Below are 27,857 nucleotides of genomic sequence, written 5' to 3'. Positions count from 1 at the left end.
GTATTTAGGCCTTGGGCCCAGCCTTGGGTTTAAATTCTAGTTTTGCTGTTTATGAACTACATGACTTTGGGCAGGGTGACCTCTCTTCATCTCACTAAGTCTCAGTTTATTCAGCTGTTAAGTGGTGACAACACTAATTCTAATAGTATTGTTGTGAGTTCTAAATGAAGCAGCAAACACAAAGTGATTGTATATTGCCTTATAGAACATTTTCAGCACTGTTAGTCATTGTTTTTTTTTTTTAAGTTTATTTATTTAGAGAGAGAGCGTGCACACATGTGAGCAGGGGATGGGGAGAGAGAGAATCCCAAGCAGGCTCTGTGCTGTCAGTGTCAAACCCAGGACCGTGGGATCTTGACTTGAGCTGAAATCAACAATTGGACGCATACAAGACGGAGCCACCCAGGTGCTCCAGAATTGTACATCATTTTTATCCAGATTTCCCTAATCTACAAAATAGACAATTCTATTTACTTTTTTAAATTATTTTTTGGCAGTTTTATTGAGATAAAATTTACATGCCATAGAATTCACCCATTTTAAGTGTATAATTCAGTGATTTTTAGTAGATTTGCAGGGACTGTCACCATAATTTGATCTTATAACACTTTCATCACCCCAGAAAAGAATCCTTACACCCATTACCAGTCATTTCCCACACCTACTCCAGCCCTGGGCAACCATTAACTTACTTTCTGTCTCTATGAATTTGCCAATTTTGGATATTTAATATAAGTGGAATCCTGTAATATGTGACCTTTTGTGTCTGGCTTCTGTCACTTAGTATGTTTTAAGGTTCACTCATGTTATACCATGTATCAATACTTCACTCCTTTTTCTTGCCAGGTAGTATTCTATTACATGGATAATACCACATTTTGTTTATCCATTCAGAATCGATGGACATTGAGAGTGTGTGAGAGTGGGCGGTGGGGGGGGGAGGACAGTGAGAGAGAGAGAGAGAGAGAGAGAGAGAGAGAGAATGAATATCTTAGGCTCCATGCTCAGTGCATGGGGCTTTATCCCACGACCCTGGGATCATGACTTGAGTGGAAATCTAGAGTCAGACATTCAACCAACTGAGCCACCCAAGCGCCCGATTTGTGTGTTTTTAATTTATATTTTATTATATGATAAAATAATACAGTGGAGAGAAGCACTGTGCAAGGTTTTAGGGTTTCCTGAAGCTGTGTTTAATGTTATTTGCCATGTAGCCTTAGGAGGGTAAATACATGTCCTCTAGATCTCAGTTTCTGTTTAGGTTTGATGTTTATGTCCCCCCCCCCCCAAATTCATATGTTGAAAACAATTCCCCATTGTGAAGGTATTTGGAGGTGGGCCTTGGGAGGTGATTAGTGTGCTCTTATAAAAGAGACCCTATTAGAACTCCCTTGCCCTTTCCACCATGTGAGGACACATGTAGAAGACGGTCCTTTTGTAGAACAGGGAGTGGGCCTTCATCAGGCACTGAATCCACCTGCATATTAATCTTAGACTTCTCAGCCTCCAGAAATATGAGAAATAAATTTCTGTTATTTATAAGGCACCCAACTCTATGGTATTTTGTTAAATAGCAGCCTGAGCAGAACCATGAGAAATAAAGTTATTGTTTATAAGTCACTCAGTCTATGGTATTTTTGTTATAGCAGCCAAACAGACTAAGTTTCCTTATCAACAAAATGAAAAAGTTGTAGTAGATCCTCTCTATGGTTCTAAGTCTGTGATTTATAAATCTGTTAATTTCTGTATTATCTTGGGAAATTCTCTGTGCCTCACTTTTCTTAATCAGAAAAAATGGGGATACTGACAAAATGGTATGTTGTGAGGATGAAATAAAATTCTTGAACATAAAAAAATGCCAGGGTGTATTAAGTTATTTGGTTGTAATGGGGTTGTGGCCATTTTAGTGTGTTGGACCAAGAAAGCCTTAGGAGGGGATGATTTGACTATGGCCTTTGGAAAATCATTGATAGTAAATCAGTAATTAGTGGAGGAGGGAAGTTTTACCTGCTAATAATAGGTGCTATTTATTGAATGCCTACCATCCTGGAGTATATTAAACACTAACAGTAATGTTAGTTCATCTAATCCTCAGTCCTTTGAGCTCAGTGATTATGCCCCTGAAGAGAAATTAAAGGAATTGCCTAAGCCACCTAGTTAGTAAGTGGCTGCCTTGGAGTCCCACCTGGTCTCCAAGGCCATGGTCTTTATTTACTGCTGCACTAAACTGCTTTTCAGAGGGAACAGCTCTTTGGAACAGAATCCTATGGCAGGGAAATTCTTCAGTGGGGGAGGTCTTTGCTTGGGAAAGGTATCTGGTATTACTAATAGTCCTTATGAGGTATAAAAGAGGTGATTATTCTATAAATAGTTTTTATGTGCCTTAGATTACTTTGTTCCATTGATAGTGAAGTGACATTTCAGTTACTGAACAAGTTAAAGGATTTGTAGTATGTTCAGTATTGTTTTTGTAGTTTCACCTCAGAAACGTTAAAAGTATCACATTTTTTTTTATATACATTGTTTTTTAAATGAGACTTTTAGCATGATGGAAAATAACTCTTCACATGTTCCACTGGCTTCTTTCTGCCTGGTAATATTATAATTCCATTTTTGAGTAGTTTTCCATTTTACAATTTTTTAACCTTTTTTCCAGTGTGGTGTTTGGTATGTGCCTTTTACTGACATTATATAAACAAAAAAATGTGATAGTGCCAAAATCTCAATTTGTGTTAGATTTCCCTTGTACGGAAGTTGGTATCCAGCATATAAATAATTGGTTACTAAAAATTAATTTGTATGCCAATTCTTTGGAATTAGGAATCTGATGATACATAATGAACCTCTGTTCAAATCTGTTAAACTCTTTATATCTGGGATATTGGATTTTGTCTGAGATCAGCTCAATGAAAGGCATGTATGTCTTTGCCAAAGATAGAGTAAGAACACTTCTGTCTATGATAAAGGCTGGGAGAGAGGAGTTTGGTGAGTACTCAGAGAAATTCTGAGGTGAAGAGGAGGGCAGGAGATGCCAATGGCAGGTGAAGAGGGGTTGGGATCTAGAAATGAGACCATGAGTTTGTGAAGTTATTAGGGTTGCGCATGCATCTTCCTCTGATGATGGAGGGAGACCTACCCAGCCAGGTGACCTCGGTAGACTTATTCATTGCCTTGGAGATGGAAGTGGCCCAGGCTTCTTGGAGCTAGTGTAAGACTGAGCCATGCAGGTAGAGAGCTCATCTGAGAGCTTTGGAAGCCTATGAAGAGGCTCTAGCCAGGAGGTACTCTATAGCTGGGGATGCCAGAAATTACTTTCCTGGAATTCTATTCTTCTGTAATTCTCTAAAGCAATATTCCTTTTTCCCTTGCCTCCCCAGTTTTGGTGAAGCAGCCAAACTCCTGAGAATTAATATAAGGAGAAGAAGAGCCAGAGATTTGAAAAATTAATAGTGTTAAAGAATTTTTAAAGCTGGACCTTCAAAATGGAAGTTTGGAGCTGCCAAAGGTTTGGTAGAATAGCTAGAATTGTAGAGAAATATTTAAGGAGCTAATAAGTTCCTTACGTTTCTGACCTTGTAGACATCAGTGTCTGTGGCTCCTTCAAAAAATAGGCAGGGCTAGAACGGTGGTGTAGGAATAGCTATTTTTATTGTTTTTGAAAAGAGTTTTTAAGTGGTGGGCTATCATTACCATTAGCAGTAGGTTTTTGAATTTTTGAAGTTAAGTTACAGTATAGGACTTTTAATGTTCAAGCTGAACTTAATATAGAATTTTTTTCAGGGCGCCTGGGTGGCTCAGTCGGTTGAGCGGCCGGCTTCGGCTCAGGTCACGATCTCACGGTTCGTGAGTTCGAGCCCTGCTTTGGGTTCTGTGCTGACAGCTCAGAGCCTGGAGCCTGTTTCAGACTCTGTGTCTCCCTCTCTCTGACCCTCCCCCGTTCATGCTCTGTCTCTCTCTGTCTCAAAAATAAATAAACGTTAAAAAAAAAATTAAAAAAAAAAAGAATTTTTTTCTTTCAGATAGATTATTGATATTTTCATAGCAGACTTCAAATATTTCTCTTTCTAACCTTTCTTCCTTTCTCCCTCCCTTATTCCTTGAATAAACTAGGTCCTGATGCATCTGTAAAAGTGGTGTTATATGGCCATACTTTAGCTTTCAATTTTATTTAGAGGAACTGCAGTTTTGTCTAAATGTGTATTTTGGTCAAAACTAACCATTATTTTATCATTTTTATTTAAACTCTATCCAAAAAGATTGTTGTTCTTCCATTTAGAACTGTCAATATTGTTGTAAAACCAGTTAATAATCATACACTGGCATCTGCCATAATGAAAAATTACATACATTTTCAGCTTGTGATCTGCTTAAAGTTGAGTAATGTTTATTTCTGCATTATATATATACATACATACACACACACACACACACACACACACACACACACACACACACACACACACACATATGTTGAACCCAGTTAGGTAGTGAGGCTCTATATGTGTGCTTGCTTGTTTCCATCTCCACAATTGCTTTTATTTCGTAACAACAGAGGTATTCTGATCTGAGTTTAAGGACAGCTGTAGTATTTCTTCTGGAACTGCAGGCTAAGGAGCTTGCATTCTGATTTTGTTCATTGCCATTATGTGTCTACATGATGTAGACTTATTAGAGATGATTTAGTTAGCCTTAGGCTATCCTAATGGGTTTTCACTGGTTGTTAAAGCTCCTCGAAGAATCTAACTAAATTTTCCGAATAAACTGGTTGATTTATACTTATTGAGAGAGGAGTTCCAGTGCACCCACTCATGTCATCAATTACAATCTCTTATGAAGTGTAATTTGCCCAGTCTTGATTAAAAGGCTTGCAATTCTCTTTTCCTGATACGCAGCACATCCTCTGCTGCCCTCTACTGGCTGCCCTTTGGTAGCACCATTGATGTGCATCTAACCACCGTCACAGACCTGCCTTTCTCCAGCATCCCAATAATTTATATACCTGCTGGATCTGTGTGAGACTGTCCCAGTAGAAAGAAATTGGGAGAAGCTGCTTTGAAGGAAGAGCATGTACATGTGATCCTATGTTTGCAACACCACAAGGTGTTGACATCCAGGTACTTGTGATAATGATAGGATTCCTAGGGTGCTTTACTTCAGTGTTTGTTTCATTATTTATACATTCATTTATTAGATACTTGTTGGATGCCAGGTCTGTCTAGCATCTGGCATTGCCTTGATCTGTTAGGTGCTTACTACCGTTTTGTTAAATGAGGAATGAATGAATGAATGAATGAATGAATACAAAGATAAATCTCTCAGACTTGGTCTCTGCTCTGTGGGGGGCAAGATGGCAATTTATTTGGCTGCCCCAATTTTCCTCTTTTAATGCTCCAAGATTTTGAGAGAGATACTCAAAGTAGAAGATGTTTACAGATATCAGTTGAAACTTCATTTCCTTTACATATCTAGTTCTCAGAATTCATAGTCTCTAACCATAAAGGGCTCTATCTGTTTTAGATAGAATTTATTTTGCATCTAGGAATGATGATAATTTACTTCCTTGTTTTTTACTTTTGATTAAAGGTAACTTGCCGTCATGGTTGAATATTTTCTTCATATTCACTTGTCTCTAAGGCACCTTATTTGCTATAAACTCTGACTTTCTGCTTCTTTCATATTTAATAAATTGTAACAAAATAGGTCATTTTATTTTAATGTTTATTTATTTTTGAGAGAGAGCGTGTGAGGGGCAGAGAGGGAAATAGAGGATCCGAAGCAGGCTCTGTGCTCAGAGCACAGAGCCCACCATGGGCTCGAGCCCACAAACTGCGAGATCACAACCTGAGCTGAAGTCGACGCTTAACTGAGCCACCCAGGCGCCCCCAAAATAGGTCATTTTAAATGACCGTATGCGATATATGACATTTTCATTAAGCATGTTTTGAATTGTTTAATTCTTCCATTTCTTAACTTCATTTAGCAAGTTTTTAAGAACATTTTTTTTCCCTTGCTTTATTAATTAATTAAGGTCAGGTAAATATTCATCATTGGTTTCATTCCTTGTTTGAGAATATAATCCACTCAGATATATTTTGGTTGAATAAGCATCTTATGAAAAATACTGATCTATAACTATACCATTAGAGAACAGCCATGACTTTGTGTCATTTTACATTTTATTGTGGTGATGGTAGTGGATGGTTGTATTTTGAAGATTTTCCTTTATTTTTTTGTGTTTTGTTCATTGTTTTAACTATCTGTGAGATATATAAGATAACCAGAGATAGGCAAATTTGTTTTTGTTATTTATGTCTGTGCTAATGACTAGTAAAATCTAAAATAACTTTTGAGGGGCTTCTGGGTGGCTCAGTTAATTACGCGTCCAATTTTGGCTCAGGACATGCTCTCATGGTTCATGGGTTCAAGCCTGACAGCTCAGAGCATGGAGCCTGTTTCAGAATCTGTATCCCTCTCTGCCCCTCCCCAGCTCTCTCTCCCTCTCTCTCAAAAATAAATAAACATTAAAAACATTTTTAAAATAACTTTTGGAAACTATTTTTAATTGGAGCTAGTAGTACAGTAATCATTTTTCATTACTCTTCTCTTGTGACAGCAATGAAAGATTGATGGAAAGGAGACTCTAGAAAGGTAAACATCACAGCTTTTATTTCTTGACTGCTTCACATTTTATCCACCAGGTCATTTGAATTGACCTACATACCCCAAAACTGTATTTCTCTTTACTTTAACTTACTTCATCGGTTTCAACATGTTCTTAAAAAAAAACAAAAACAATTTAGTGTTTCGTCATGCTGGGGGGGTTCAGTAAAGTAATGGAAAGTTTGAATAAAGCATTCATCTCAGGAGACAGTGACAAAAAATAAGATTGCTTCTGGATATCATAGTGTGTGAAAGTACATCTAGATTGGGAACTGAGACCATCTTCCTTTTTCACTTTATATGGAGAATACAATGGTGAAAAATTTGGTACTTCTCAGTGTAAAAATCAATAACTTGGCTTGTAAACCTTGGATAACACAGATGCTACTTTAAGGGTCAGCGGCAGCTGTCATTTCTTAGGCCTTGTGGGATCCTAGGAATTCCAGATGTTTTCTCATGGGTACTGGTTAATTGGGTTTTATTGTAGCAAGGCTGAAAACCTTAGTATTGATGGACATTTTCATTCAGAATAAATGGTAACAGATTTAAAAAAGCAGACACCATCTACAACTCTAAATTGGAGTTTTGCTTCCTGTATCAATCGAGTTTCTTCATTGACTAGATGAGAAGGCTACTCTAGCTCACTTAAGTAGAAAGGGGATTTATTGGAAGGATATTATACAGCTCACAGAATTGATAAGGATGGTAATGTAGGCTCAAAATAGTAAGGAATCAAAGGCAGGTGGTTGTGCATCCATGCCAAAAGAAAAGTCTGATTAGGAAGCCAGTTCTGTTTCTATGACTGAGTTGTACTTGTATCGGTATTACCCCTTCAGGGCTGAAATTCCTTTGTGGGAGCATCCCATTGACGTCCTAGAGCAGCAGGTCTCTTATTTCCAGCTTGCACAAGTCTCTGAGATCAAAACTGTTTTTATAACAGTTCTTACATCACTTGCCATTTGCACTGATGATTGCAGAAGCAATGGTGGGCAAAAGTTGCCTTAGCATGAATCAAGATAGTAGCACGTATGTATATATGATATATACGTATATGTATACATGTATACGTGTACACATGTATACGTTATACATATAAACTAAATGTATATTGTATATATATACATGTATATTATACACATATATGTCAAAATTTTTTTAATTTGCTTTTGAGAAAGAGTGTGAGCGGGGGAGGCACAGAGAGAGAGGGAGACACAGAATCCAAAGCAGGCTCCAGGCCCTGAGCTGTTAGCACAGAGCCCAATGCAGGCCTCGAACTCACAGACCGCGAGATCGTGACCTGAGCCGAAGTTGGATGCTTAATCGACTGAGTCTCCCAGGCATCCCTATATATGAAAATTTGATCAAAGATTAAACTTCAGGGACCTGGCTGGCTCACTTGATGGAGCATGCAACTCTTGATTTCGGGGTTGTGAGTTTAAGCCCCATGTTAGGTGTAGAGATTACTTAAAAATAAAATCTTAAAAAAATAAAGTTTAAGTTCCTCCCTGTCTATTGCCTTGACTTAATATTAGAATGTGGTTATCTATAGTGATAGCTCTCTTCCTGGAGCAGGCCCTTTATCGAAGTTATTTTAGGCAGCTGGGGGAAGGTCAGAGTTTTTTCCTGTGTCTTCTGTTTTAGCTCAACATAATTGTGCAAGGGGCATATCTTGGGGCAACTCATTCTGAACCCCGACATCATTGAGCTTTCAAATCTGGTCTCTCAAACAATGGTCACAAGAGAAGGGACCATAGATGTGAATCTGAGCTGTCTGGTTTTTGTAGGGCTGGGGAACTGATTGATCAGGTCAAGATACTGATCTGGAAACATAAAGTACTACCGGTTTCAGATTTGAAATGTATAGTGTGAGTTTTTCCATCATTTTTCCTACCAATTGTATTCAGCCGGGGCTGATGCTGAACAAAAATGAACGGGTTATAAACAAATATTCAGTAATATAACTTGTAAAGAATATATATAGTTTGACAGCATTTTTTCCTTGAAGAGAGGTACAAATAATGGTAATATTGTTTTAGTTGTATGCACAAAAGCTGTAAAATAATACACTTCTTTAATCTTGCTTAGTCATTATTTGACAAATTTTAAGGCTACATTTTTTCTTTTTTGTTAATATCTGAGGGTTTTTTTTCTTAAAGACTACATTTTTTCCCCCACAGCAGGGCTGTGACTTGAGTTTTTAGCTCTAGCTGATAGCACAGTACCTGAAATGGGATAAGTTTATTGCAATTATTTGCCAAATAAGTAATACACTTTTCATGTGGAGTCACAAAGTATGCTTTGTGGTGACTATAGTTTATAATACTGTATTGCATATTTGAAAATTTCCAGGAGACTAGGCCTTAAAAAGATTCTCCTCACAAGAAAAAAAAAATTTTGCAACTGTATGGTGACAGATGTTAACTAGACTGTGTTGATCACTTTGCAATAAATATGAGTACTGAATCATGTTGTACACCTAAACTACTACAATGCTATATGTCAGTTATCTCAATTTAAAAAGAAAGAGGAGGCTATTACAAACAAGAGTATGGCTTAACTAAATGAAATGCAAATTCATGGGGTATTGTAAGTAACTGCCACAATATTGTGATGGTGGGTGTGAGGAGGGGTGGGGCAGGAAGGATAAAATGTGATGGAGAATACTCTCTTAGATATGCAATTAAGTATAGGTGGATAATATAATTGAACCTTTAATCTTCTTGTTTTGTGTTAAAGGTCCTCACCTCAGAATCCTGTTTTAACAATATACTGGGTTGGCTAAGCCTCCAGGTGTCTGCCATGTTAAAGCTCCCTTTTAAGGGAAGCTGTCTTGTCCTTAGGCCTTGCTGTATGGATAGTCCCATTTTGTGTTTAGCCATAACCCCTGACTGTGACCAAGTGGACACTAGAAAATTAAACCAAGAACAGTAAACGTGGTAGGAACCAAACCAATTCCTCGGTAGGAAAAATCAGCTGGGTTAAGCAGATTTTTTCCTGGAGAATTAAAAAAATTCAGAATGTGGAGAGATAGAGACAGTTAACAGTGGGGGCAAAAACTGAAACAGTGTATTAGGAAGTGTCTTGAGGTAAACATGACCATAAGGTGTGTTACAGTGTGATACGAAGAAGCAAAAATGTGAGAAATCAGACACAGACATTTAGTAGTGGAACTGAAGTCAGATATTTGGAAGTTGTATAATAAGAGCAATAGAGAAAAGATAGAGTAGTTCATTCCTCTATTCGACAGTAATTTATACAGTTACTGCTATGTGTTAGACACTGTTCTAGCCCAAGAATACTGCTCTGAAAAACAGTTAAGATAGTGGGGTGCCTGGCTGGCTCAGTTGGTAGAGCATGTGCCTCTTGATCTGAGGGTCCTGAGTTCTAACCTCACGTTGGGTGTGGAACCTACTTAAAAAAAACAAAAAAGAAAAAAACAGTTAAGCCAGTGATTCTCAAATGGCTGTGATTTTACCTACCAGAGTATATTTGGCAATATCTGGAGACATTTTGGTTGTTCGAGCTTAGAAGGGATGATACTATTGGTATTCTAATGGGAAGAGGCCAGGGATGCTGCCAAATACAATGTACAGGACATTTCTTACAAAAAAGAAGGAATAATCTGACTCAAAATATCAGTAATGCTGAAATTGAGACACCCTGGGATAAGCCATCATAAGTATGTATTTCATAGAATAGTTATGATCTTGCAGTTGACCTTTAACTTTCTTTGTTTCCAGAAGTGAGGAAGTTTACTGGAGTAAAATGGAGGCCTCAGTAATATTACCTATTCTGAAGAAAAAGCTTGCCTTCCTTTCAGGTATGTTTTCTTCTTAAAATTGGAAGTGTTTGATGTATAAATTTGTTTAAACTTTTTTTCTTTGACAAGTTTGACAGAATTGCATTTTTCTGTGAAGGTTTTGTTTCAGAGATATTTTGAGACCTCTTTTAATCAGAATGGGTAACTGTGCGAGCCACCTCTGTTACTGTTGGTACTTGGCAGGCCAGTATTTATTCTGTAATTGATTAAAATGACCTCTACAAGGTAGATGTCATGATATCTCACTTTTTGTATAAAAATAAAATAATACTGGCCAAGAATAATTGACTAGCCAGCACTGAAGTAATTGTTTTTGAAATATAGAATTAGTTTGTATGATATCCTGTATCCTAGCTTTTGTCTTCCATCTTCCATGAGATAGTTTCAGTGCACTTGGTGGAGTTAGGAAATATCAGCTGCATCGCTTTCACTTTGCACTGTTTGAACTTGGTTGTACAAGCTTGCATTTATCTCTAGTTATTAACCCAGAAGCGTGTATCAGTAAGAATCAAAGAGAAACTGCAAGGTACCGTGTTAGTATGAGAGCAGTAGCATGGTACACTGAGTATAGTGATTTTCTGGAATTACGGATCATTGAGTAAATTTGCATGCGGTTGGGAATAGGCGCTGTGGCCTGCCTGTTAAGGGTTACTTGAGTTGTTTGTTTGTTTGTTTGCTTTTTAATTTTTTTTATCATCTTGCTTTTCTTTTTCACTTTAGATCCTATCAGAATTGTCTTGATCTTTAGGCTATAAATGTCCTTATGTCCTTTTTAAAAAGTGTATTGTATCCCTCTGTAAATTGGCATGTTTTTCTAGTGTATATTATAAAGGGTAAAATAAGTTCTTGAATTTCACTAGTATTGTTGTATTTCCTTTTTTTAAAAAACTTACCAGTTGACACTTACATTTTCACCATTCTTGTCTGATATTAATGGTATTACAGGAAACATTCTTATTCATTGTTTGTGTACTTTGTACAAGTTCAGCAGTATCAATTCCCGTAAGTGGAAGTATTAAGGAGAATTGGTATTTAAATTTGTGTTAAGTTTTGTCAGATAACACTCTAAGAATATTGTTTGAATTTCTGTTTCTTGTAACAGTGTATGAAAATGCCTATTTGCCTACACTGTTGCCAAAAATGGATATTATTATTCTGTCATAATTTTTATTAGTGGCATTTTTACATTTTTATGACACTTGACTCTATGCAGCATTTGACTTGGTTGGCCATATCTGCCTTGAAAGTCTTTTTCATCTTTGCTTCTCTCTTTTTGTTTACTCTAGTGATTATTTTATTGTCCCTTAGCGAAAACTTGAGGGTGTGAGGTTAAGTGTGGTCCTGAGTGTTAGACCTGTCCTCTGAAGACATTTCCATAGTGGGTCAGAATGCTGTGGTTCAGATATGAACCTTTTTGCACATTTGGCTTAATGCAGTGATAAAGCTTAGCGATTTTTGAGGAGCAAATGAAAATTTCCCTTAGGCTATCCCTCTAGACTTCCTCTATTGATCATTAATTATTTCAACCAATAATTTTTTTTTTCAATATATAAAATTTATTGTCAAATTGGTTTCCATACAACACCCACTGCTCATCCCAAAAGGTGCCCTCCTCAATGCCCATCACCTACCCTCCCCTCCCTCCCACCCCCCATCAACCCTCAGTTCTCAGTTTTTAACAGTCTCTTATGCTTTGGCTCTCTCCCACTCTAACCTCTTTCTTTTTTTTTTTTTTTTTTCCTTCCCCTCCCCCATGGGTTTCTGTTAAGTTTCTCAGGATCCACATAAGAGTGAAAACATAGGGTATCTGTCTTTCTCTGTATGGCTTATTTCACTTAGCATCACACTCTCCAGTTCATCCACGTTGCTACAAAAGGCCATATTTCATTCTTTCTCATTGCCACGTAGTATTCCATTGTGTATATAAACCACAATTTCTTTATCCATTCATCAGTTGATGGACATTTAGGCTCTTTCCACAATTTGGCTATTGTTGAGAGTGCTGCTATAAACATTGGGGTACAAGTGGCCCTATGCATCAGTACCCCTGTATCCTTGGGTAAATTCCTAGCAGTGCTATTGCTGGGTCATAGGGTAGGTCTATTTTTAATTTTCTGAGGAACCTCCGCACTGCTTTCCAGAGCGGCTGCACCAATTTGCATTCCCACCAACAGTGCAAGAGGGTTCCTGTTTCTCCACATCCTCTCCAGCATCTATAGTCTCCTGATTTGTTCATTTTGGCCACTCTGACTGGCGTGAGGTGATATCTGAGTGTGGTTTTGATTTGTATTTCCCTGATAAGGAGCGACGTTGAACATCTTTTCATGTACCTGTTGGCCATCCGGATGTCTTCTTTAGAGAAGTGTCTATTCATGTTTTCTGCCCATTTCTTCACTGGGTTGTTTTTCGGGTGTGGAGTTTGGTGAGCTCTTTATAGATTTTGGATACTAGCCCTTTGTCCGATATGTCATTTGCGAATATCTTTTCCCATTCCGTTGGTTGCCTTTTAGTTTTGTTGGTTGTTTCCTTTGCTGTGCAGAAGCTTTTTATATGCACAAGGTCCCAGGAATTTTTCTTTTAATTCCCTTGCCTTTGGGGATGTGTCGAGTAAGAGATTGCTACGGCTGAGGTCAGAGAGGTCTTTTCCTGCTTTCTCCTCTAGGGTTTTGATGGTTTCCTGTCTCACATTCAGGTCCTTTATCCATTTTGAATTTATTTTTGTGAATGGTGTGAGAAAGTGGTCTAGTTTCAACCTTCTGCATGTTGCTGTCCAGTTCTCCCAGCACCATTTGTTAAAGAGACTGTCTTTTTTCCATTGGATGTTCTTTCCTGCTTTGTCAAAGATGAGTTGGCCATACGTTTGTGGGTCTAGTTCTGGGGTTTCTATTCTATTCCATTGGTCTATATGTCTGTTTTTGTGCCAATACCATGCTGTCTTGATGATGACAGCTTTGTAGTAGAGGCTAAAGTCTGGGATTGTGATGCCTCCTGCTTTGGTCTTCTTCTTCTTCAAAATTACTTTGGCTATTCGGGGCCTTTTGTGGTTCCATATGAATTTTAGGATTGCCTGTTCCAGTTTCGAGAAGAATGCTGGTGCAATTTTGATTGGGATTGCATTGAATGTGTAGATAGCTTTGGGTAGTATTGACATTTTGACAGTATTTATTCTTCCAATCCATGAGCAGGGAATGTCTTTCCATTTCTTTATATCTTCTTCAACTACCTTCATAAGCTTTCTATAGTTTTCAGCATACAGATCTTTTACATCTTTGGTTAGATTTATTCCCAGGTATTTTATGCTTCTTGGTGCAATTGTGAATGGGATCAGTTTCTTTATTTGTCTTTCTGTTACTTCATTGTTAGTGTATAAGAATGCAACTGATTTCTGTACATTGATTTTGTATCCTGCAACTTTGCTGAATTCCTGTATCAGTTCTAGCAGACTTTTGGTGGAGTCTATCGGATTTTCCATGTATAATATCATGTCATCTGCAAAAAGCGAAAGCTTGACTTCATCTTTGCCGATTTTGATGTCTTTGATTTCCTTTTGTTGTCTGATTGCTGATGCTAGAACTTCCAGCACTGTGTTAAACAGCAGCGGTGAGAGTGGGCATCCCTGTCGTGTTCCTGATCTCAGGGAAAAAGCTCTCAGTTTTTCTCCATTGAGGATGATGTTAGCTGTGGGCTTTTCATAAATGGCTCTTATGATCTTTAAGTATGTTCCTTCTATCCCGACTTTCTCAAGGGTTTTTATTAAGAAAAGGTGCTGGATTTTGTCAAAGGCCTTTTCTGCATCGATTGACAGGATCATATGGTTCTTCTCTTTTTTTTTATTAATGTCATGTATCACGTTGATTGATTTGTGGATGTTGAACCAGCCCTGCAACCCAGGAATGAATCCCTCTTGATCATGGTGAATAATTCTTTGTATATGCCGTTGAATTCGATTTGCTAGTATCTTATTGAGAATTTTTGCATCCATATTCATCACGGATATTTGCCTGTAGTTCTCTTTTTTTACTGGGTCTCTGTCTGGTTTAGGAATCAAAGTAATACTGGCTTCATAGAATGAGTCTGGAAGTTTTCCTTCCCTTTCTATTTCTTGGAATAGCTTGAGAAGTATAGGTATTATCTCTGCTTTAAACGTCTGGTAGAACTCCCCTGGGAAGCCATCTGGTCCTGGACTCTTATTTGTTGGGAGATTTTTGATAACCGATTCAATTTCTTCGCTGGTTATGGGTCTGTTCAAGCTTTCTCTTTCCTCCTGATTGAGTTTTGGAAGAGTGTGGGTGTTTAGGAATTTGTCCATTTCTTCCAGGTTGTCCAATTTGTTGGCATATAATTTTTCATAGTATTCCCTGATAATTGTTTGTATCTCTGAGGGATTGGTTGTAATAATTCCATTTTCATTCATGATTTTATCTATTTGGGTCATCTCACTTTTCTTTTTGAGAAGCCTGGCTAGAGGTTTGTCAATTTTGTTTATTTTTTCAAAAAACCAACTCTTGGTTTTGTTGATCTGCTCTACTGTTTTTTTAGATTCTATATTTTTATTTCTGCTCTGATCCTTATTATTTCTCTTCTTCTGCTGGGTTTAGGCTGCCTTTGCTGTTCTGCTTCTAGTTCCTTTAGGTGTGCTGTTAGATTTTGTATTTAGGATTTTTCTTGTTTCTTGATATAGGCCTGGATTGCGATGTATTTTCCTCTCAGGACTGCCTTCGCTGCATCCCAAAGCGTCTGGATTGTTGTATTTTCATTTTCGTTTGTTTCCATATATGTTTTAATTTCTTCTCTAATTGCCTGGTTGACCCACTCGTTCTTTAGTAGGGTGTTCTTTAACCTCCATGCTTTTGGAGGTTTTCCAGACTTTTTCCTGTGGTTGATTTCAAGCTTCATAGCATTGTGGTCTGAAAGTATGCATGGTATGATTTCAATTCTTGTAAACTTATGAAGGGCTGTTTTGTGACCCAGTATATGATCTATCTTGGAGAATGTTCCATGTGCACTCGAGAAGAAAGTATATTCTGTTGCTTTGGGATGCAGAGTTCTAAATATATCTGTCAAGTCCATCTGATCCAATGTCTCATTCAGGGCCCTTGTTTCTTTATTGACCATGTGTCTAGATGATCTATCCGTTTCTGTAAGTGGAGTGTTAAAGTCCCCTGCAATTACCACATTCTTATCAATAAGGTTGCTTATGTTTATGAGTAATTGTTTTATGTATTTGGGGGCTCCGGTATTCGGCGCATAGACATTTATAATTGTTAGCTCTTCCTGGTGGATAGACCCTGTAATTATTATATAATGCCCTTCTTCATCTCTTGTTACAGCCTTTAATTTAAAGTCTAGTTTGTCTGATATAAGTATGGCTACTCCAGCTTTCTTTTGGCTTCCAGTAGCATGATAAATAGTTCTCCATCCCCTCACTCTCAATCTAAAGGTGTCCTCAGATCTAAAATGAGTCTCTTGTAGACAGCAAATAGATGGGTCTTGTTTTTTTATCCATTCTGATACCCTATGTCTTTTGGTTGGCGCATTTAATCCATTTACATTCAGTGTTATTATAGAAAGGTACGGGTTGAGAGTCATTGTGATGTCTGTATGTTTTATGCTTGTAGTGATGTCTCTGGTACTTTGTCTCACAGGATCCCCCTTAGGATCTCTTGTAGGGCTGGTTTAGTTCAACCAATAGTTTTCAAATGTTTTTAATAATAGAGAAAAACTTTTTAAACCAAAATCATTTGGGGGAGACATTTTGATACTCATGGGTATGGGTTTTCAAAAAGTAAAACCTGAACAAAACCATGAGTAGTTGAAGTCATTATTGATTATCTGTTAAGTTGAACCATTTGAAATTACATTTATTCAGGTTAAACAAACTGGTTGAGTATTGTTAATTTATATGGGTAACCTAATAAAAGAAGATCATTTATGTAGGTACGTCATGAATTGCCCTCATGGCACTCACGGGAGTTGTTTTTTTCACTTCACAGCTTTCAGTTTTTATTGATTTCTAGCGATCATATGACGTTTTTACCTTTAGTATTTGCTGGTTTTTAAGCTTCTGAAATTGTCATAAATGTCAGTGGGGTCAGAGAACGGACTTCAGTGTGGAAGTCACATGGAGAACTTTTAAAGAAGCCATGTGTATTATTTAGATTTTTAAAAAACCTTTTTAGTGTTTTATTTATTTTTGTGAGAGAGCAAGTGAGTGAGCATGAGCAGGGGAGGGGCAGAGAGAGAGGGAAAAAACAAAATCCGAAGCAGGCTCCATGCTCTGAGCCGTCAGCACAGAGCACAACGTGGGGCTCGAAACCACGAACCGTGAGATCATGACCTGTGCCAAAGTTGGACACTTCACCGACTGAGCCACCCAGGAGCCCCAGTATTAGCTAGATTTTAATGTTGATGGAAAATTGAAGAGGACTTGCATGTACACGAAATGGGAGTGTGTTCCGCTGCCTGGCTTTCATGCTTCTATATCCAGGTCCCACGTGCTCTTCTCAGCTGGCGGGACTTTTCTCCTTGTGAACGCAGAATGCCTGTCTGACCTCTGTGAGTTAACTCAGGCCATTCTTGGTCACAGATTACTCTAATGCTCTTTTAGCTTAGCTAATAAATTCTACCCATTCTTCTTAAGTCTTTTCTATAATGTTTTGCACCTTTATCACAGCTGTTATCATTTTCTCCATTTTCTGAGTCATTTTTTGTAATACTTTATGTATTTTATACACAGCCAACCCAATGAATTTGTATTTTATACTCTTATCTTATGACATAAAACTTTTCTTCCTAGGTTGATTGGAAATTTATTTTCCTCATAATGCTTATAGTGCTAGACATGCAATAGGTGCTCGATGAATTGATTACATCAAGAAATAGACTGGAAGAAAATTGAACAAAATGATAATTGCTATGTTTAACTGAAGATTTCATGGGTGAATTTTTTTTCTTTTTTCTCAAATTTGTATAATTTTGCTATACTACTATAAACATTTACAGTATATAAGATAAACAAGTATTAGTATTTTTACTTCTATCATAAACACTCTTTGTTTTAGTAACATTGGGTTCAAACATTTATTTAGTGCTTTAATATCTATTACATGTTATATTTGTATCTTTTTCTTTTAATAGGAGGAAAGGACCGACGAAGTGGCCTCATTCTGACAATTCCATTATGCTTGGAACAGACAAATATGGATGAGCTGAGTGTTACCTTAGACTACCTACTCAGCATTCCAAGGTGACTCTAAAGGTGTCTTTTCTTAAATTTTGATATGTTGTCATTCATTTACTAATGATTCCTGTTACTAAGGTACACATTGCTATCTTACCCGCTTTTATTAGTGACATTGTAATTAAAAACACTAGAATTAATCATTTCTTTTTATTTTTTTTATTTTTATTTTTTTTAATTTTTTTTTTCAACGTTTATTTATTTTTGGGACAGAGACAGACAGAGCATGAACGGGGGAGGGGCAGAGAGAGAGGGAGACACAGAATCAGAAACAGGCTCCAGGCTCTGAGCCATCAGCCCAGAGCCTGACGCGGGGCTCGAACTCACGGACCGTGAGATCGTGACCTGGCTGAAGTCGGACGCTTAACCGACTGCGCCACCCAGGCGCCCCTAGAATTAATCATTTCTGATACAATACCATATAAAACAATTACTGTATGCTCTTAATACACTGAATAATGTGATACAGATTTCCAAAATGTATGTACTGTCAGCTTTTAAGGAATACACAGATTGAGCATCTGTATACCATGCAACTTGAGAAAACAGAATTTGGTAGAAAGTATTTTTTATTTAAACATCTATTTTACTCCATAGATATAGATCTAAATCTATATATAATCTATCTATATATCTACAGATATAAATTGGTAGGTTTTAATATACTGAGGAAGGCTATTAGCAGTTTAAAAACATTTTTATTTTTAAAAATGCCAAAAATGTTTGTTTTACTTTGAAGGTCCTTGGATTTTTAATTCCTGTATTTCTTGGATGAAGACAAAACAAACTTTCCTTTTTGCTTCAGCTGACCCGTCACTTCAACAATAAAAACAAGCTCCCTCCCCAACTTCCTCTCCCATATGTGATATTTGAGGGTTGAAGTCTGATTGCATGTTAGACTCACCTGGAGATTGTTTTTTTCAAAATTCTAATGCCTGGGAGATTCTAATGCTCTCCAGAGATTCCGATCAAATTGTACTTGTGAGGTCTGCTCATCAGACGTTTTTAAAAAACCCTTTAAACTTCCCAGATAATTCTAATGTGCAGTCAGATTTGTAAACCATTGCTATAAATAATGAGAATGAGAGCAGATTTTTTTGTTTGTTTGTTAAATAGAGAGGTGGCAAAGGGAACAAAACCATCTTTATCTAATGCTTTTTAAGGTCCAGATAGTGAATTTTAAATATTTTAGTCAGAGCAAACAGTTCTTTGTATTCTGGTTCTGTATTTTGCAACCTATTATGTAATAGGTTATTTCATTTTAAACCGTCTTCTAGAGTTCATGGTTAAAACTATATTTTAGAACAACTGACTTTATTTACACCTCCTTCCAATAATGGTCTATAATTTAATGATTCTCTTGCTGATTATTTTTTCCGTTTTGGGGAAATAGAGGTCTTCAGGTGAAAATTTTCAATTTTTTTTACTTTCTGGAAAGGAAAATTCTCAAACTTCACAGCGTGTTAGTATTGGATAACCTTCCTAGTCCTCTGAGCTGCTGATAGCTATTTGTGTTATTCACCATTAGACAACATATTACTTCTAGGTAAATAACACTAGCTAGACATACTGCTAACAAATTTGGAAAAAGTATCCATGCTTCATAGATATGTGGTCAGGGAACTTAGAGACCATCTGAACCAATTGCTTTGTTATATAGGTGAGGAAATTGAAACTCAGGTTATAGATACTTGCCCAGGATCACACAGCTAGTTAGTAATAGAGCTGACACTAGAATCTACCTTTGCTGACACCGATCCAGAGCTCTTCATATTTCACATGAATAAAGTACAGTGTAGTTGTATTTTATGTCAGGTGAGGTTCTGAAGTTGGATTGTAACGCACAAATTACTGATAGTCAAAATTATCCTTGAATAATGCCCAAGGAAGGATTAGAATTAGAGACATACAAACTATTTTTCCATGAACATGCAGATTTTCCTCCAGTGACACTTGAGGAACATGTCACTGAGGCTGAGTTCCAGAAGACACATTTGGCTAGTGATTAAGTTTTTGATAAGAAAATGCTTGCTTATGTATGCTAGAATCATGCTCAGCCCAGTAAAATGCCCCTATTGTAAGAGGCACTGGGTAGGTGAGGCCGGCTAAGGCACCAGCAGTTTGACTCACATCCTCTGTCTATTCACTCTGGATGTGCAAGCAGCAAGTACAATGGAGGACAAAAGTAGCCTACACTTTTAAAATTTCTCTCTCTTTTTCTTACGTAAATATATACATAATAGTCCTCTGTAAATTATGAATCAGTTTCTGCATATCCACAAATACCTGCTGGCTAATAGACAAGTTATGAATTGAAGCAAGATGAAAGAACTTATTCTAGCAAGGCAAAATAAATACTTGGATACTTTATTTTTGAAAATTGTTTTGCTAAGTTTTGGCCTTCTCAAGTATTTGTGAAAACTGAATTGTTAACTTTCTGTGTTCTTGGAACAGCCTTCTATAATTTGGGTGTTTAAAAACAGAGTTGGCAGCTCTGTATCAGTACTTGACATTTCCTTAGAGAACTAGAGTGTTTTTGAGCTCTTCATTGCAAATCTGGAGATCAGTTTATTGGGTGCAGTCTTGAAAAGTGACTTTTCTCCTTCAGAATGTCTGCCATTCAAAACTGCTTTTATTTTATTTATTTTTTAAAATGTTTTTTAAAAATTTATTTTGAGAGAGCAAGAGATTGTGTGCGCACGAGTGGGGGAAGTGCAGGAGAGAGGGGGTGGAGAGAGAGAGAGAGAGAGAGAGAGAGAGAGAGAGAGAGAGAGAGAGAGAGAGAGAGAGAAACCAAAGCAGGCTCCACGCTGTCAGCATGGAGCCTGATGTGGAGTTTGAACTCATGAACCATGAGATCATGATCTGAGCCAAAGGCAGATGCTTAACTGATTGAGTCACCCAGGTGCCCCTCAAAACTGCTTTTATTTATTTATTAAAAAAATTTTTTTTACGTTTATTTATTTTTGACAGAGACAGAGTGCGAGCATGAGCTGGGGAGGGGCAGAGAGAGAGGGAGACACAGATTCCGAAACAGGCTCCAGGCTCCGAGCTGTCAGCACAGAGCCCGACACAGGGCTTGAACTCATGAACCGCGAGATCATGACCTGGGCTGAAGTCGGATGCTTAACTGACTGAGCCACCCAGGCGCCCCAAAACTGCTTATAAATTATAATCCCCCAACATTTTATTATGAGATATTTCAAATGTACAAGAAAGTTTAAAGAATTGTAAATACCATTATGCCCATCACTTAGAAGTCTCCAACCAAAATTGAACTTGATCACATGTCTGTTCATTTACCCATCCCTCTTTCCATCCCAGAACTTTTTCTTTTTTTAATTTTTTAATGTCTGTTTATTTTTGAGAGAGACAGAGTGTGAGTGGGAGAGGGAGAGACAGATAGGGAGACATAGAATTGGAGGCAGGCTCCAGGCTCCGAGCCGTCAGCAAAGAGCCCGATGCGGGGCTCAGACTCACAGACTGTGAGATCATGACCTGAGCTGGAGTCGGCCACTTAACCTACTGAGCCACCCAGGCGCCCCCATCCCAGAACTATTTTTAAGTTTACCCTATCAGATTGTGCTCAGCATGTATCTAGAAAGTTGTCCTTTTTAGAAGTATGTCTTAATTTTTTTGTGTGACCTGCTTTGTCTCCCAGTTTTCTGCTGTTAAAGTTTGGCCCCTCCTAAGCTGTGACTGTCTGAGGACAGCTCCAGCAGTGTGCTTGTGTGGCCTCATCCTCACAGGACATGCCCCAAAGTGGTCTCCTTTTGCAATGAACACAATTAACATTTTGAATATATTAATAGATTTTAAAAACATATGTAAAAATGAAAAGAAACTATTCAGTTTTTTATCTATACTTCGTGCTTATGTTTAATGACTAGAGACACCATATGATATATACCTATTTTATATATTTAATTTTGCTTTTTTTTTTCATTTATTCCATTTAGTATTCCATATACCTGCCTGTTATTAACCAGAAATCTGAATCCTTATCTTGAGAATTCGTTTATTTTTATTTTTATTTATTTTTTTAAAATTTACATCCAAGTTGGCATATAGAGCAATAATGATTTCAGGAGTAGAATCCAGTGATTCATCCCCTTTATATAACACCCAGTGCTTATGCCAACAAGTGTCCTTCTTAATGCCTCTTGCCTATTTAGCCCATCTCCCCGCCCAAAACCCCTCCAGCAAACTTCAGTTTGTTCTCTGTATTTAAGAGTTTCTTATGTCTTGTCCCCCTCCTTGTTTTTATAGTATTTTGCTTCCCTTCCCTTACGTTCATCTGTTTTGTATCTTAAATTCCTCATATGAGTGAAGTTCTATATTTGTCTTTCTCTGACTAATTTCACTTAGCATAATACCCTCTAGTTCCATCCACATAGTTGTAAATGGCAAGATTTCATTCTTTTTGGATATGTTCCTGTTTTAAACAGGTAACCCAGCACAACTGAGAATGGAAGCATTTCCTGATTCTTTTTCACATGGGTTTCCCCTAAGCCTGTTTTTGTTTCAGATCCTCAAGTAGAGGGTGTAAATGAAATACTAAGTTTATGTCCAAGTAACTCGTGTCAGTTCTACGTGGAGTTCAAGCCTAACCATTACTGCCCCATTTTCTGTAAAAGGTCAATCATAGGTATTAGTACAGAATAATAGTGACAGGTTTGGGCCAGCCTGAGTGTTAAATTTTAGGAGAGGTAAATCAAGTTTATCTTTTGTTTTCTTAGCTATTGCTGTATATTTTAGGCATAAACAGCATGATCAGAAACTTATGTGAGTCTATAATTAAGAGATTCCTTTATGGAATTAAAGATAAGAAATAGAAATTAATCTACAAATCTTTTCATTAAAGAAGTAAATACTGAGACTAGCACTAACCAAAAATCTCACAAATAGTTTGTCAATCTCATATTGTTTTATTACATAATTCAAAATTTAAGATCAGAAGCATATTCACATTCAGTACAGAGAATGAAATTTGTTTCAATACTATTATGTGAAATGTGATTATAAGATAATGAGACTACCTGCTTTTTTTTTTTTAATGTTTATTTTGGGGGGGGAGGGGCAGAGAGAGGGAGACACAGAATTTGAAGCAGGCTCTAGGCTCCGAGCTGTCAGCACAGAGCTCGACTCAGGCAGGGCTCGAACTCACAAACTGTGAGATTGTGACCTGAGCTGAAGTCGGACGCTTAACCGACTGAGCCACCCGGGCACCCCTAGACTACATGCTTTTTAAAATCACATGACAAATGGCAAAATACATTTCTTAACCTTGTTTTCTCATTATTAATTTTCTAAGGAGACCCTTTAGAAAGATTTTCCTATTTTCTTCTGCTGGTGTTACAGTAGTTTATAGTCAAATTACAGTCTGTTTTTAGATTGTGAGGTCTTTGGGGAACCTGGCTGGCTCAGTTGGTAGAGCATCCAAGTTTTTTTTTTTTCGGGGGGCGGGTGGGACCAGCTCACGTTTAATTGTGACATTTTAAAATTGGACAATTGTTTTGACATCTGCTCCCTCCTCCATATTTAGTCTCTTTAAAATGACAGGAAAACACCAACCAATCATAGGCTTAATGGGTTTCATAAGTTTATACCTTCAGTTCCTATTTGTAGCATCCAGTATTCCTTTGAAATGCCAGACAGACCTGCCAGTGGCCAGCAGTACACTTCAGACCTCCAGAGTTTAAAAAAAAAAAAAAAAAAAAAAAAAAAGTGTAGGTTCTCTGAGTATTCGGTGTTGTAGTGGCACTTGTCCAAAACTGGTACATCCCTACCACTGGGGAACTTTAAATGTACCACTGGATAAAAAAAGCTTTTTTCCCTTCAATGGCAAGAAAAAAATCACTCCTCAAAGCCCACCAGATCTGACTGTGAGGTCTTTTTCCTGTCCTATCTCTTCAGGCTTGTTTTTTTCAGTGGAGCAAGAGAGACCAAGATCTGACATGAGTTACAAGAAATAAGACCGAGATGGCTATAAAGCAAGTGACTAGGAGCAAATGAGATGCTTCTTTACTTCTCACATCCAATATATGTGCTTCACAGAAAAATGACCGAAAGTAACAGTCCCACAAAATACAACAGCTAGAATTACAAAATCCATTCATCCGAGGGTGGTGGGAGGCAGGAAGGGGAGTTGGGAGGGTAAATGGCGTAGGGAGAAAGAAAGTATTCAAATCAGTCCAGGCACAGGGGCTGGCAAGTGCTAGAGAAGAGATGCAGAAAAACCTGTGGTCCATTCAGACTCACTGGTGTTAAAAATCCATATACTGGTGTCAGGAAGATTCTGCCTTATACACACTAGAGACAGAAATCCCAGTTCCTCAGAGAGAAGGGAACATGCAGAGGCTCCTTGGCAGAACGGGACCTGCCTTCCCTGGTGGAGGAGTTGATAAGGAAAAGAGCTCCTACAGCCTCCTTCCAGTCCCACCCATCTCCCTCCTCTGGATGGCAGGTGACTCAGTGGCCTGCAGGGGTCTTCAGTTTGGCAGGAGACAGATGTAGTGAAGGGAATTTCTCAGCAGAGGTTGAGCTACTCAGGGAAGACTACAGGTAGTCTGTCTTATGGAAAAGTCCGTTCCTTAAGAAAACCACCAAGAGAAGAAGCACAACTTGAGAAGGTATGCTTTGCCAGGGTTCTTTGCTTCATTGGTGCTGATTATGAACAGAGGAAAGAGAATGGGGAAGAGGCTGATAATACATGAGGATGGCACTGTTGTGAGGAAAGCCAGTGGCAAACCAAATCCAAAGTAGTACAGCCAGTTCCTTTCTGGGTTTGACAGCCAGTGGTGCATTTCAATTCCTTACTGAACCAACGATACTCAAAGCAGTATAGAGAGTAGAGGAGGGACATATGCAGAAGACTAACCTGCATATGGTCTAGAAGACTAGACCTACAAGGTAGATGGGAAAGAGACTCACAAACATCCCCTGGATCAGGAAAGGAGCCTGCAGCAAAAGGTTGAAGAGCATGTCAGCAATAATTTTGCTGACACTAGGGAATAGGTGAGGTTCCCTCCCTGATACTGGATCATGCTAGATCAGCTGTGTCGTTAAACCAAATGGCACTGACAACATTGCTAAGTACAAACACGACGTAAGGAAGAATTCTAGCCACAGCCAAACATCTCCATGTAGTGATGGATCACCAGTAACTTGGGCTGTTACTGAATGTAGCACAGGAATAAACACTTGATAAACAAGAGGAGACTTAACCAGAATACTCCACCATTCCAAGTGCAGCACTGGAAAATTCTGATGATACACGGCTCACTCTCTTGCTTCCTTTCAATACTTTGGGCTCTCCTCTGCGCCACGACACTGCTTGCCCTTCTTCAATACAGCTCCTCTCTCTTTCTTGAGTCCAAGCATCTAGCTTTGAGATGGTTCAGATGCCCCAGAATGAGCCTTTGATTCTCGTGGCAAGGTCCTGGAGAAAGGTTTTGACACTGTCAGCCATTTCTTCACCACCCGAACTACACAGAGAGAGAAACGTCTCAAAATCTTTGATCATGATGGATCTGGCCGCTCTGCTGCCTGGCTCCTTGCCCACCATGGGCCGCTCAGCCCCTCCTGGCTTCTCTGGGCCCGCCACCAGCTCCCTCCCCGGCGCTTCCAGGGCTGGGGCCGCTGCACCAGCACTGGGCATGCCCAGGGCTGCACTGGGCCACCGGGAAGTCAGGCTGGTGCCGAACTGAGCCATGCCATGCTGCCCTGGGTGGAAGGGCAGCGCATGCTACTCTTGATCTCAGAGTCGTGAGTTTGAGCCCCATGCTGGGTGTGGAGCTTACTTCAAAAAGACAAAAAAAAAAAAAAAAAAAAAAAAAGATTGTGAGGTCCTTGAATGCAGAACCCTGTTTTATTTATCTCCATATCCACAATGCCTGTAAAGTGATTTGAAGACTTCATGTGTTCGTTATATGCATATTGAAGGAACAAACCACACTTAGCAACAGTCATAGAAATGACCTAAAAAACATCATGAAGGGAAATAGAACAGCTGTGTATAATTCTATAATTTTTAAAAATGGTGAAATCATTATTTGAATCCCATAATTAGTTTTATAACTGCTAGTATTTTTTTTTAATTTTTTTTTTTTTTTTTTTTTACATTTATTTATTTTTGAGACAGAGAGAGACAGAGCATGAACGGGGGAGGGTCAGAGAGAGGAGACACAGAATCTGAAACAGGCTCCAGGGCCTGACGCGGGGCTCGAACTCACGGACCGTGAGATCATGACCTGAGCTGAAGTCGGCCGCTTAACCGACTGAGCCACCCAGGCACCCCATTTTTTTTTGATTCTTAACGGTAATTGACATACAATGTTATATTGGTTTCAGGTTTATAACATCATGATTTGAAAAGTCTGTACTCCGTGCTCACTATGATAAAGTTGGTCACCAAACATTGTTATTACAATACTATTCCTTATGCTGCAGTTTTCATTTCTGTGACTTATTTTATAACTGGAAGTTTGTACCTCTTAATCCCCTTCGCCTATTTTGCTCATCCCGCCACACTTACCTCCTTTCTGGCAATCACCAGTTTGCTCTCTGTATTTAATAGTCTGTTTTGTTGTTGTTGTTGTTGTTGTTGTTTTTGTTTTTCTATATATAAGTTAATCATATACTTTTCTTTCGTTTTTTTTTTTTATAAAGGGGCCAGGCATTTTCATTTTGCAAAGGGGGCTTGTGTATTATTATTTTTTAATGTTTTACTTTTGAGAGTGTGTGTGTGAGTGGGGGAGGTGCAGAGAGAAGGGGAAGAGAGGATCCAAAGTAGGCTCTGCACTAACAGCGGAGAGCCTGATGTGGGGCTCAAGCTTACGAACTGTGAGATCATGACCTGGGCTGAGGTTGGACGCTCAACCGACTGAGCCATCCAGATGCCTTGAAATTCTTTTTTTAATTTATTTTTTAATGTTTATTTATTTTTGAGAGCAAGAGAGACAGAGCATGAGCGGGGGAGGGGCAAAGAGAGAGGGAGACACAGAATACGAAGCAGGTTCCAGACTCTGAATTGTCAGCGCAGAGCCTGATGTGGGGCTCAAACCCATGAACCATGAGATCATGACCTAAACCAAAGTTGGACGCTTAACTGAGCTACCCAAGTGCCCCTAAAATTCTTTTTTTTTTTTAACGTTTATTTATTTTTGTGAGAGAAGGAGGGGGGAGGGGCAGAGGGAGAGAGAAAAAGGGAGGGAGGGAGAGAGAGGGGATCTGAAGCAGGCTCTGTGCTGATAGCGGTGAGCCCCATGTGGGGCTTGAACTGAGATCTGAGCTGAAGTCGGATGCTTAACTGACTAAGCTGCCCAGGCATCCCTTCTTTGTTTATTTTACTTAGCATAATAACTGTTGGTCCTTCCATGTTGTTGTAAATGGCAAGATTTCATTCTTTATGGCTGAGTAATATTTTGTTGTATGTACACACACACACACACACACACACACAGACCACATCCTCTTTATTCATCTGTCATTGGACACTTGAGTTGTTTTCATATCTTGGCTGTTGTAAATAATTCTTCAATAAACATAGGATTCCATATCTCTTTTCAGATTAGTGTTTTTGTTTTCTTTGGGTAAGTGCCCTGTAGTCGAATTATAAAACTGTATGGTATTTCTATTTTTAAGTTTTTGAGGAACCTCTATACTGTTTTCCATACTGGTTGTACCAATTTATCTTCTTACCCTAAGAGCATAAGGGTTGTCTTTTCTCCACATCTTTGTGAACACTTGTTATTTTTTCTCATTTTGATACTAGCCATTCTTACTGCTGTGAGGTGATATCTCTGTGTGGTTTTGATTTGCATTTCCCTGATTACTGGTGATATTGAGCATTTTTTCATGTGTGTGTTTGTCATTTGTATGTCTTCCTTGGAAAAATGTCTGTTTAGGTCTCTGCCTATTTTTTAATCATACTACTGGGTTTTACTTGGTGTTGAGTTGTGTAAGTTTTTTATATATTTTATTAAATTTTTTTAACCTTTATTTATTTTTGAGACAGAGAGAGACAGAGCATGAGAACGGGGGAGGGTCAGAGAGAGAGGGAGACACATAATCTGAAACAGGCTCCAGGCTCTGAGCAGTCAGCACAGAGCCCGACGTGGGGCTCGAACCCACATA

At 38.4% G+C, this 27,857-nt stretch overlaps 1 protein-coding gene and 1 pseudogene across 7 annotated transcripts in view; one reads left to right on the top strand and one right to left on the bottom strand.

The window, feature by feature from the left end:
* The window catches only part of SESTD1 (SEC14 and spectrin domain containing 1), a 157,817-nt gene that overhangs the window by 36,704 nt on the left and 93,256 nt on the right, over window positions 1–27,857 (top strand). For 5 of the 7 annotated variants that reach the window (XM_023259511.2, XM_045034077.1, XM_023259512.2 and 2 more), the window contains 2 exons: window positions 10,401–10,480; window positions 17,618–17,726. In XM_023259511.2, coding sequence (XP_023115279.2) covers window positions 10,426–10,480; window positions 17,618–17,726 — 164 coding nt within the window. In that variant the 5' untranslated portion in view covers window positions 10,401–10,425. Of the gene's footprint in view, window positions 1–10,400; window positions 10,481–17,016; window positions 17,036–17,617; window positions 17,739–27,857 lie in introns of those variants that run through there. The other 2 variants (XM_045034078.1, XM_019838323.3) reach the window with 2 other exon arrangements.
* On the bottom strand, window positions 24,192–25,197 carry LOC101097282 (annotated as a pseudogene).

The sequence above is a fragment of the Felis catus genome, chromosome C1, assembly GCF_018350175.1.
Source record: "Felis catus isolate Fca126 chromosome C1, F.catus_Fca126_mat1.0, whole genome shotgun sequence".
In the NCBI taxonomy this organism is placed as follows: Eukaryota; Metazoa; Chordata; class Mammalia; order Carnivora; family Felidae; genus Felis; species Felis catus.
This window is presented reverse-complemented; position numbering and strand designations above follow the sequence as displayed.